Source organism: Leptonotus elevatus, chromosome 15, assembly GCF_054856555.1.
Source record: "Leptonotus elevatus isolate MCC_2025b chromosome 15, RoL_Lele_1.0, whole genome shotgun sequence".
Lineage (NCBI taxonomy): Eukaryota > Metazoa > Chordata > Actinopteri > Syngnathiformes > Syngnathidae > Leptonotus > Leptonotus elevatus.
The window spans coordinates 3,036,702-3,048,964 of NC_141253.1; the positions used below are offsets into that span (position 1 = coordinate 3,036,702).

Genomic DNA, 12,263 nt, shown 5'->3' on the forward strand with positions numbered 1-12,263 from the left:
CTAACAGTCAGGAGGGACAGGCATATGGCAGCTAACCAGTCGGCGGCTAGCACAAGAAGCTAACTCTTCATCTTAACTCGAGTCAAATATAATTTATTTGCATGGGTCTATTTCATGGTCACTTCCGCAGCATCTTCTCGAAATGAGGTCCAGGGTACGCTGATATTTTATGAGTGATTTAAAGGCTTATTTTAAAAATTGTACAAATGTAAGGATCTTGGATGTACCACTCAATTTCATTTTAGTTGTCCTGTGTGTGTGCACTGCTGTGATTTGTGCCTCTGACTCTCCACTCACACTATGTCTGACTGTGAACGTGTCATTTATTCGAAGGCCCATTCAATGTGTTTCTGTTCTACTTTGAGCTGCTGTTTGATTTACAGCGCGCAAGCTTCTTTTTTTTTTTTTTGCGTTGTTTAATAAAAAGATGCACTTTTTTTTTTTTTTTTTGCAGACACCAAAGGAATTAAAACATTCTTCTGACACTGTGTTTACCGTGGGATGTGTTTAAAGTGGTACATTTAAATATAAGAAAGTAAATCAGGCCCAGATAGCACTTAAGCAAAACCGTTTGATTTGGTTTCCATTTTCCAGCTCACTTAACCTGTCAAAACATACCAGTCTCTATATAACACTCGATTCAATTACTTTGATTCATGTCTATTGAGTGTTGATTTTTTGCATCGTTGTGCGGCAGTCTGCTGCCCCCTACTGGCAACCATAAGCATGCACTGAGCCAAGACGTGCGCTAAAATTGAAGGTAACTACAAAATAAAACCGAAATTGAGTTGATTTGGCGAAGGTGCGTTTTGAATCCATCACTATTCATAAATACTTGCCAAATTTGAGCATAATTTTTAGGTCAACGCCTTTTCTTGTTTACTCTAATGACAGATTTCGTCAAACAGATAGGAGCTTGTTTTGTTTAAGTTAGCGGGAAGTGCACATTGAGTGTAAACAGAAGATAAGGACGCGAGGGTGTCCTGTAACCCTCACAACTTTAGATAGGACGGCGCAATTGTGTTTACAAGCAGCCCGAATGATTTTATTTTGTGGTGACATGTCGAATGAGTCCTAAATGCTTGAAAAGTACAACGTAAATTGAAATTAGAAAATAATCAGCGGGTGTTAAATGGTCTTTTAGATTTCCGAGGGTGACTTGAAAGCACCACGCTACGTCATTTACGTTCGTCTACGTCAGGCAAGGCGGCTGTAGCGTCGTTTGCGTCGGCCCCTCCCACTACGTGCGGCGAGGAGGCTCTCTTGGAGCTCGGAGTCGGGAGCTCTCAGTCCATCTGTGCCCGCCGCTTGCTGCTTGGCTAGCGAGGCCACTGCGGGAAGATGGCGACGGAGAAAACCAAACACGAGGGCAGAGTCAAAATCGGGCACTACATCCTCGGCGACACGCTCGGAGTGGGCACGTTCGGGAAGGTGAAAGGTAAGAAGCGGCGAGACGGTAATCAACCCCCCCTCTTCCCTCCCCTCACTTACTTCAAGTGAAAGATGGTGGCCGGCGAAGCTTTTTAGCATCGCGGCTAATTCGCCAAGCTAACTTGTCAACCGGGGAAAGGCGTCGCACTTGTTGTCTCTTCCTCCTGCCTGTTTGCTCAACTTGTTTGCGGCGACTTAACCACGTCGGATACCGTTGGTTAGCACCGGTTGGTTCTGGTCGGGGCAGTGTCGTTGGTGGTTAGCCGGAGAGAGCCACAAGTCGCTTGTCAAGGTAGCCACCGGGAAGTGAAGCTCATCTAATTAACGCTACCGCGAGCGAGCTAATGATAAAAGGCGAAAAAATGCCACTGTGTACTTAACGCCGCCAGGCATGATGTTTAGATGCAACTTAATTGACTGTCAGGCTGAGTATGTAAATTTAGAAGCCAATTCTTTTTTAAGGGGGGGGGGGGGTTGTAATGGGGGGAACAAGTGACGTGACCTGAGTTTAATTAAGCTCTGCCATGATTATTTTTGATGTCTTTGTTTCTAAATAGCACAAATAACGTACTGAAAATTGTCTTTATATAGATGACACAGTAGTGCCTTGAAAATAAAACGATACAGTAATGCAAAAACACCCCAAAAATAACCACATTTTAAATTGATTACAATGAAATGCAAAATAAACAAAAACTAGGGACCCTGTAATGTGGTCAGGTGACCAAGGAGTTTTACCATTATCAGCTGGACGATATAGAGATGGCTTCGCTCGGAAACAAGTATTTGTGAATGCAAATACCAATCGATCGGTACATTTGTTGCGGACTGTTGTGTCACATTTGTATGACGCTTAAGCGCTACTGTTTGTGGTCCATGTGCTAGGGAAAGGGGAGGCACACACAAAAATCAATATCCACACAAATACACACATTTGGAAAAAAAAAACGTATCCGAAGTCTACTTTGTAATCCATAAAACAAAAGTTTGCCATGCAATTAACATTGTCCAAATTTATACCGCTTATTCCGTTTATACTGACCACCTCTATCCAGCATTTATATTTTTGGTTGAAACTGTGTTTAAACAGTGTAAAAGCTTTGTTTGCTAATACTTAACCATTATCACCTACCAGTCTGGTTCAAAATGCTCTTTACCAGCACAATCTTGGACAATGAACAAAATGTTTTGTTTTACAAAAACAAGATGGCCGCCAGGTGTGCTCATTGAATTGTTTTCTTTGTGTCTTCTCGCAGTGGGCCAACACGAGCTGACCAAGCACCAAGTGGCCGTGAAGATTCTCAATCGGCAGAAGATCCGCAGTTTAGATGTGGTGGGCAAGATCCGCCGGGAGATCCAGAACCTCAAGCTTTTCAGGCATCCTCACATAATTAAACTGTAAGTCCTAGATTATGACCCGCATGCACCTCCCCTAATCCCCCCCCCCCCCCCCCCCACGCTGCCACCACATTATTGCCACCCACTGAGCCATTTCCAGCCTCTAATGGCTTCCACAGGCCGTCCATTTGGGATGATACCTGTCTGAGACTGGTTTATCCCCTCACAATTGGGTGTGATGCAATGTTGCTAAATTTAACCCGAATTAACACACAAAAGGGGTGGAACAGTTTGAAAATTGGAAGGAAAATAAGGGCCAAAGTGCACAGAAAGATACTGAAACTCTGCAGCAAATCCAAAAGGTAAGCAGAGCTGCATGGAGATTAGTTGGCTGCACAGATTGTGAGCGTTGTCACTAATTGTCAGACAAGCGGCTGATGTGAAATGGAGCCTGCTTTCTTTACGCCGGCCGTGCTGCGCACTCTGGCCCACTGTTGGCAAAGATGGCATCTCAGACACACACAAAGGGAGTTTACATTCCTGTGCGGGGATGACATGGAGGTGCTATGTGAGCTATGTGGCGGCTGGTTGCAGCTCTGCAGCGTACTCACATTTGGCCTGCTTGGCTCCCAGACGGGCTTTGTCAACAGCCAATTCCACTGTTTTAAATGTTGCCATGCTACTGGATGATTTGATTTATATTTTGTAGTTTTTGCATAGTTGATTGTCAAGTAAACGCAAAAATAAGTTATATGATTTAAATTGACATAAAATAAATAATTTGTTTCTAACCAACCAATCACACGACGATCCCCACTAGGTATCAGGTTATCAGCACCCCGACGGATATCTTCATGGTGATGGAGTACGTCTCGGGAGGGGAGCTCTTTGATTACATCCTCAAGAATGGAAAGGTGATCTTCTTTTTCCTGGATTTTCCTTATTTGAAGTCGCCGTGTGTGGGCCAACATAAAAAATAAAATAAAAATCTGAGAATTACACCAAGTGTATTGATCAAACCAAATACCTTTATGAGCCGCAGTAGCTTCATGCTAACATGCACTGCAAATTTCCATTGCCAAGCTAGCGTAATTAGCATCAATGTTGCGGTAGTTGTAACACTTTAAGCATCTGATAAAGCAACACATGTAAACAGACTATATAACAATACTCAACATAGGGCTGGGCAATAAATCAAATTAAAAGCTGCTGTCACTTAGTTGTGAAATTCTTCATCTATTATATGTCTTTGCTTCATACTGCCCCCTGGTGGCAAAGTTGCACACACCAGAAGGCGCACAATGTCAATGAGCATTAAAACTTTGAACTCATAATGCGCAAACTGTTCAATTTACATTCTAGTTATTTGCATTAGTACGAGGGCTGTCAAAGTTAAAGCCTTAACTAATTAATTAATCACAAAAAATGATCGCATTTATCATGTATTAATGCAGATAATCACATTATTGACTTTGACCGCAGCTGACAGCGGATGGTTACGTTAAAGGTAGCACAGGTTGTGTATGAGCAATAAACATAACCACATGCATTTAATAAATGTTTTGAGTATGACATTCAGAATGTGTTCTTGTCAAAATATTGGGGTCTTTTTTTTTCATTTTAAATTATGTAAGTAATTAGTTGATTAGAAAAAGAGAAAGGGTGAGCGTGTTTAGTCGATCAAAAAATGTTGAAGATGTCCTCATAACTCTGTCTAAAAAAAATTACACATAACAGGTGCTCTTTAAATTTGGCGGGCAAAAAATGTTGATAAAAAAGCCTTTTTAATTAAGCGATTAATCGTGATTAATCAAAATTCTAAGATGTGATTAATCGTGATTAATCAAAATTCTAAGATGTGATTAATCGTGATTAATCAAAATTCTAAGATGTGATTAATCGTGATTAATCAAAATTCTAAGATGTGATTAATCGTGATTAATCAAAATTCTAAGATGTGATTAATCGTGATTAATCAAAATTCTAAGATGTGATTAATCGTGATTAATCAAAATTCTAAGATGTGATTAATCGTGATTAATCAAAATTCTAAGATGTGATTAATCGTGATCAAAATTCTAAGATGTGATTAATCGTGATTAATCAAAATTCTAAGATGTGATTAATCGTGATTAATCAAAATTCTAAGATGTGATTAATCGTGATTAATCAAAATTCTAAGATGTGATTAATCTGTTTTTTTGTTTTTATTATCATTTGGCAGCTCTAGTTATTAATGAAGTTTTTTTTTTATAAAGAGCAATTGTGTGAGCGGCCAGACGAGAAGAACTTGCCGATGCTGTCAGCCTTGCACTTTTCCCCCCCGAGATGTCAGAACACGACGCGCGGCGTCGCTTTGTGCTTCTCACCTTGCACTCAATTTGCACCTTTTTCTTCCGGCAGTTGGACGAGAAGGAGAGCCGTCGACTGTTCCAGCAGATCATCTCGGCGGTGGATTATTGCCACCGGCACATGGTGGTGCACCGGGACCTCAAGCCGGAAAATGTCCTGCTCGATGCGCACATGAATGCCAAGATCGCCGATTTTGGTGAGCGGGGACGACCATTTTAGCGCGTCGCGGTCGGCCATTAAGGCGAGATGTGATTGGTTAACATTGAGAAGTCGTCAAATCTTGCCCAGCTCGTCCCGTTTTGACAAATACAATTAATATACATAATATAATTATTATGATTATGAAGAAACTCATAACATAAATTTACAGCCACATTTCTTTTAATAAGTGATGTTAATAAAATAGTTAAATATTTTCAAAACATTTATTTCAATTTATTTGACATCTTAATTAGTACTGCAATAACATGATGCCTATTATAATTATTTTTATTCAATTGTGATTTGAATCTTATAGTTCACACTTCAATTAATAGTAATACAATAACTTGGTTAACAATTTAATTCATCAATTCACTTTTTGATTAATTATTCTATTTGCGTTATGTTTATATACGTAAATTATGAAAACAAATACAAGTATTGCAGGAAATAAGTACATTAGATACATTCAACAATAATTTCATCTTATTTCAGTTAACAGGCAATTTAATAAATTGTTTCACACTTTGATTAAAAATTATTTTATTTTTAATCAAAATGGAGAGAAAAAACTAGAAAATGCATACATAAATCATCCATCAAAAAACACTTAAATAAATATATGCAACTATTAACCCATTTTACATTTCACATTTTTTAGCTTCTTAATTACGTAAATACATTTTTAAATACTTTTAAAAATAAGTATGTTGCATAAATGTATTGCATGCTATTCATGCAGCTCACATTTGATTTCACAAAAAAAAATCCCATAAGTCATAAATACATAGATAAATTGTCATGAAATGATTACCTTAAAGTCCTAAAATAAATACGCCGTATAAAAAAATGTCAGCTCCAATTTCACATTTGAATCACTATCTATTTATTGACATATTTAAACTTCCTGTATGCTAATATCAGCATATCGGTCCCAAGTTGTTCCCCCAATAAGCTGTTGATTTTTTTTGTACAGGTTTATCAAACATGATGTCCGATGGAGAATTCCTGCGGACGAGTTGTGGCTCTCCCAACTATGCTGCCCCTGAAGTCATCTCAGGAAGGTTAGGAACGTTCGCTAGCAGCACCTTAGAAACCCTCCGGCGGATGATTTTATTCTTCCCCCCCCTCGCTTTTTGCCGCCAGGTTATACGCCGGTCCCGAGGTGGACATCTGGAGCAGCGGGGTGATCCTCTACGCCCTGCTGTGCGGCACGCTGCCGTTCGACGACGACCACGTGCCCACGCTCTTCAAGAAGATCTGCGACGGCATCTTCTTCACGCCGCCGTACCTGAACCCCGCCGTCACCAGCCTCCTGAAGCACATGCTGCAGGTGGACCCCATGAAGAGAGCCACCATCAAAGAAATCAGGTGAGGAGGACCATGGGGAAGTTGCAGTGCGCATCACGGGTGAGACGGGTCCAGGTCGAGGTTGGTGAGAATCTGCGAGAGGGACGACTGCGCGCCTTTTGATGCTGTCGTATCGAGACCACGTGCTAAGCTCCGCAGCATATACTTTTGGTGCATTATCATCATCTTCATGAGCATTCTCTCGAGAAAGTGGCCCCCACACTACTACTTTTCATTCAAAAGAAAATCTGCAAGTTCATTATGGGGAAAAAATTAATAAATAAAAATATCTAGAATAAAATACCTGTTTGGTAGGTGAAGCGGGAATAGCAATTAAAATAGCCAGCCCTACTAAAATCTGTACAATTAATCTTTTAATTAAAGGGATACTTGACTCATTGAGCCATTTTCAGCAGTAAAAAGTTAATAATTTGTCCAGAATGAATGTGATCACTTCATTATTTTTCATATACAATTAATACCTTTAAAATGTGCTGAGAAAATAAGTCATGAACAATCATGCGTTACCCGTTTCCTCAGCACGGGTGATGACATCTTCAGTCGACAGCAAGTGGAAAAAATGTGTTTTTGAAGGTATTAATTGTATACAAAAAATAATGAAGTTATCAAATTCATTCTGGACAAAATACTAACTTTTCATGGCTGAAAATGGCTCAATGAGTCCCTTTTAATGCTGTCTGAAACTGGTTAACTGGTTAACCGAAGCTTTAAGGCGTCCGTCCGCGACGTTAGCATCTTGACTCTCCTTCCGGCCTTCGTTTCCCCTCGCGCAGAGAAGACGACTGGTTCAAGCAGGACCTGCCCAAGTATTTGTTCCCCGAGGACCCGTCGTACAGCAACAGCATGATCGACGACGAGGCCCTCAAGGAAGTCTGCGACAAGTTTGAGTGCACCGAGGAGGAGGTGCTGACCTGCATCTACAGCCGCAACCACCAGGACCCGCTGGCCGTGGCCTACCACCTCATCATCGACAACCGCCGCATCATGAACGAGGCCAAGGACTTCTACCTGGCGTCCAGCCCGCCCGACTCCTTCCTGGACGACCAGCACCTCGGCTCGTCCGGCGCCTCGGCGGCGGCGGCGGCGGCCGTGGTCAAGCCCCACCCGGAGCGCGTGCCCTTCCTGGTGGCGGAGACGCCGCCGCGGCCGCGCCACACGCTGGACGAGCTGAATCCGCAAAAGTCCAAGCACCAGGGAGTGCGGCGGGCCAAGTGGCACCTGGGCATCCGCAGCCAGAGCAGACCCAACGACATCATGACCGAAGTGTGCCGCGCCATGAAGCAGCTGGACTATGAGTGGAAGGTGAGGCGGAAACCCAATGAGTCATTTTTCACTCGGCGCATGGGCTGATATTAGATTCTGGCGGTTTGAGGACAAATATCGCAAAATCATGGTATTAAAATTACAGCCCTAAGTGAACCTTTTTTTTTTATTATTAAGGCTCCAGATTAATTTTTTTTATTTTTTATTAAGGCTCCAGATTAATTATATTTTTATTTTTATTAAGGCTCCAGATTAATTTTTTTTATTTTTTATTAAGGCTCCAGATTAATTATATTTTTATTTTTATTAAGGCTCCAGATTAATTTTTTTTTTATTATTATTAAGGCTCCAGATAAAAAAATTTTTTTTTTACAGTAGGTGCACAGTGGCCCCAAACCTGAAATTTTACAGGTGCAAGAAGATGATTTAGGGGCGCACATTATAAATGTACAATATTACTGATAAATTGGCGGAAGTGTGGAACACAAGTTGAATAGCAACAAAATGATTCAAGAATAGTTATAATAATAAAAAAAATCAGCAAAATTACTGTTTGCACAGGAGCGAGTAGATGAACACTTTTCTGCCACCATTTGGGTACAGTCTACAACAGGGGTGGGCACACTCGGTCCTCGCGGGCCGGAGTCCTGCAGGTTTTGGATGTTTCCCTTCTCCAACACAGCTGATGCGTGATCAGCTCATCGGCAAGCTCCGCATAAGTCTGATAACCATCCTGTTGATCGGAATGCGCTTGTGTTGGAAGAGGGAAACGTGGGCCACTTTGAAAGAATAAAAAACAAAAACAGAATTTTCCGTCCGGTGAACTGATTAGCTCAGCTTAAAAACATGTTATTTTGAAAAGTGACCACGTTTTCTTCTGTGCTTTCAGGTTGTGAATCCTTATTATTTGCGCGTGAAAAGGAAAAACCCAGTGACGGGCATGCAGACCAAGATGAGCCTTCAACTCTACCAAGTGGACAGCCGAACCTACCTCCTCGATTTCCGAAGCATCGACGGTACGTCCAAAGCTCAACCGTCCGTGCCGGTCATTCATTAGCAAAAAAGCTGTTAATTAATTCCGTACATCAGCGAACCCCGTGAAAATCTGTGAAAACGGGAAATAAAAACATTTCGACCTCCGGCGTGTTTTTCCCCAGACGACATGTTGGAAACCAAATCCGGCACGGCCACCCCGCTCCGCTCGGGTTCGGTCGGCAACTACCGCACCACCATCAAGAGCGAGGCGGACGGCGCCGACTCGCCCGCCTCCACCAGCGCCGGCCCGCAGCCCAAGATGGCCGCCGAGGGCTCGCTGGCGTCTTCGCTCACCTCGTCCATCGACTCGACGGGAGGCGCCGACGTGCCGCCCGTGCCGCGCCCGGGCAGCCACACCATCGAGTTCTTCGAGATGTGCGCTAACCTCATCAAACTGCTCGCACGATAGCTCGCTACGCACGCACGCACACACACACACGCGCGCGCGCAAACAAACACACGTCGATCGCTATAGCCTTGTTTGCTCTCCGAGTGTCTTTTTTAGCAATAAGCATGCAGTCGATGGGCGTCTCGGCCCGGGATAGCGGGGGGGGGGCGCCGGGGATGAGCCGAGAGGGAGGGGAGAGCATATTTTGGATCAACGCGTTAATACCTTGTGGAGTGATTACACTGAATTTGCTGTACTGGCGAGCCAGCCAGCTTCCAGTGCAAAAAAAATTTGAATGAATAAGATCAACTTTTTGTTTTTGTTTTTGTTTTTTTCCTGTGCGGGAAAAGGAAGAAGAAGCACTTTTGCACACCTTTCTTTTTATTCCTGCTGCGCTCATTTTGGTTTCCTCAAATGGCGGCGCACTCATCGGGCTGTCAGGAAGTGCAATGACCCCTAACCCCGAAAGCCCCTCCTCCTCCTCCTCATCACCACTTTTGTTTTTGTTCTGCCATTGTTTGGTGAAATACTCACCTCGTCACGTAATATAAAAGTGTTGCTTTGACGCCATCTTGGTGGGGAGCTATGTTGACCCGAGGTTCGGAGTTTCGTTTCGACAGGGCCGTTAGCCCTGTAAAAGTAGTGCTTTGGTGCCACTTGTTATTGCCGCGTAAGCCCCGCTCTGCCAATATTCGGTGAAATACTCACCTCGTCACGTGATATAAAAGTGTTGCTTTGACGCCATCTTGGTGGGGAGCTATGTTGACCTGAGGTTCGGAGTTTCGTTTTGTAAAAGTAGTGCTTTGGTCCCATGTTGGTGATGAGGAATTTTGGAGTGCTTCATCTAAGCGGGCCTTAGTTATAGTGCGCTTTGACGCAATCTTGAGGCTGCGGTCGAAGTGAGGGGAGGAGGTTCAATCAGGCAGGCCACAGACATGGCCAAGTAGTGCTTTGACGCCATCTTTGTGGCATCTATAGAGCATTGTAAACATTCGTGGCAGGGCTCTGCCCCTCTCCCTGCAAATAACAGGGGAACACTGTATTTTTTTGGGGGGGGGGGGCATGGCTATATCAACTTTTTTAAGGGTGGATTTACACTACAAGTCCAAGTGGCTAGTTGTGATTTCCAAGTAAATTTCAAATGACACATATCCTGCAATCACATCCAGATGTGACCAAATTACACAAACAACTGGAATTAAACATTAATACATGAATACAAACATTAAAAAACAAAAACAGGATGAGACACCCAATTAATTTAATTATTTATTGGACACACCTCCAACATAGCTGGTAAATGAGCATCAAAATGTACACACGCACATTCTACGCCTTTCTGTGACTCCTCCAGTCTCTCGTTAAGTCTGTTGCAAATGTCTGATAGCACAAAAACCTCCACTGGACAGAAAACGTGAGAATTGCGTCACTTGAACCCGCGCAGTGTAAATCCAACCCAAGTGAAAAATACACTTTTGGTTCCCGAGATCTATTGCTGGATATATATATATATATATATTATTTTATTTTATTTTTTTCCTGCTTTACTTTTTATAATCTGCATCACTTGTCAATCATAATCGAGCATGATTTCACAAGTCCTTCAATTCCTGTCAACTCGCGTTAACAAACACATGGTGTCGGAATTGACTACAGTTTTGCCATGAAATCGTGTGCCTACTTGATGATCAATTTAAAAAATATATATATATCTTCCAGAATTTTGACTTGACAATCTTAAAATTACACAACACCCCCCCCCCCTTTCTGTTTGGAAACCCTGGAGCTATTGAATGCTGTTTGCTCGGCAACATTCTCAGATTCATGTTTTGTGTCAGTGTCACTTATTAAAATGACATTTGTTATTCTTTGCTCGTTTACTTCTTGTATAAATCATTTGGAATTGTGTTGTAATGATGGAAGATTTGCCTTCTTTTTCTTTTCTGTTTTGTCTGTGCAGTTTGCTAAAAAATGCCACGAGTAAGCATTTCTCACCCCCCCCCCATGTGTGTACTTAACAATTAACAATTGCTAAAAAAAAGCATAACATGCCGGTATTTCTCTAGCAGACGAGCTTATGAATGTGTCAGCCGTTACGGAAATCTTTGATCTTCTGCTGTCAGGTTGCCTTATTTGGCAGGAGCGGGGAACCTACGAGCACTTGATATGGCCCCAAAACATTAAATGCACAAATGTGTTTAATTACATAAACATTTTGGGTGGGGTTTTTTTTTTCCCCTCCCAGGAATTTAGGAGGACTGAAATAGGACCAAAGGTTCCCTGCTGCTGCCTTATCAGTACTGTTGTGAATTATTGGCCCAGTTGAATTCCCACTGTTGTCACACATAAGAAGAAGAAAAAAATGCAACTTGAATTGTTTTAAATCATTTTGCCAAACTATAGCAGACCTCTGATCCACGTCGGTGGTTGAAGACATTTTTTTTTTTTTTGGGTTCACGGTTATGACAATACATTGTGTTATCATGAACAGTATCGGTGGTTGCTGATGATGACGGCTTTAAAACAAAAAAAAATGTTTGAAAATATGTTGATTGTTACATTTCATTCCGACTGAACACCATAAGTTGACTTTTTTTATTATTATTTTTTTCAAATAAGAGTTTATGGAATATAGTGAGAATCGTGGAGTTTAAGGACGGGTGGGTATACTTTGGGCTTACAATTTTAAGGTGTGTTGCGGTTATTTGTATGTACAACTGACGAATGTGGCTGGAGTGGAATTTGTTTGAACCGTTTTGTGTAAAGGGACCCTACTTGAGTGATTTGATCGTGTATATCTGAATGAACAGTGTCGGAATCGTTTGTATACACAACTGCCTAAATAAACTGCTAAATTGCACATAAACCTTCAAGGCCTGTAAAA

General features: G+C 42.1%; 1 protein-coding gene across 1 annotated transcript; it reads left to right on the forward strand.

Moving 5' to 3' along the window:
* The first annotated feature begins 1,213 nt into the window (after positions 1 to 1,213).
* Positions 1,214 to 12,245, forward strand: prkaa1 (protein kinase, AMP-activated, alpha 1 catalytic subunit). The gene is made up of 9 exons (XM_086096933.1): positions 1,214 to 1,438; positions 2,688 to 2,829; positions 3,590 to 3,683; positions 5,173 to 5,317; positions 6,299 to 6,386; positions 6,469 to 6,693; positions 7,467 to 7,995; positions 8,846 to 8,972; positions 9,114 to 12,245. The coding sequence occupies exons 1-9, from the start codon at positions 1,342 to 1,344 to the stop codon at positions 9,398 to 9,400; spliced, it is 1,734 nt and encodes a 577-aa protein (XP_085953059.1). The 5' UTR covers positions 1,214 to 1,341; the 3' UTR covers positions 9,401 to 12,245.
* Positions 12,246 to 12,263: the final 18 nt, after the last annotated feature.

What these genes read in the sequence shown, in the direction of transcription:
- prkaa1 (XM_086096933.1), top strand. Translation starts at nt 1,342, where the DNA reads ATGGCGACGGAGAAAACCAAACACGAGGGCAGAGTCAAAATCGGGCAC. An exon ending in CACGTTCGGGAAGGTGAAAG is followed by an intron (nt 1,439 to 2,687) that starts GTAAGAAGCGGC and finishes GTCTTCTCGCAG; the next exon opens with TGGGCCAACACGAGCTGACC. An exon ending in GCCACCATCAAAGAAATCAG is followed by an intron (nt 6,694 to 7,466) that starts GTGAGGAGGACC and finishes CCCCTCGCGCAG; the next exon opens with AGAAGACGACTGGTTCAAGC.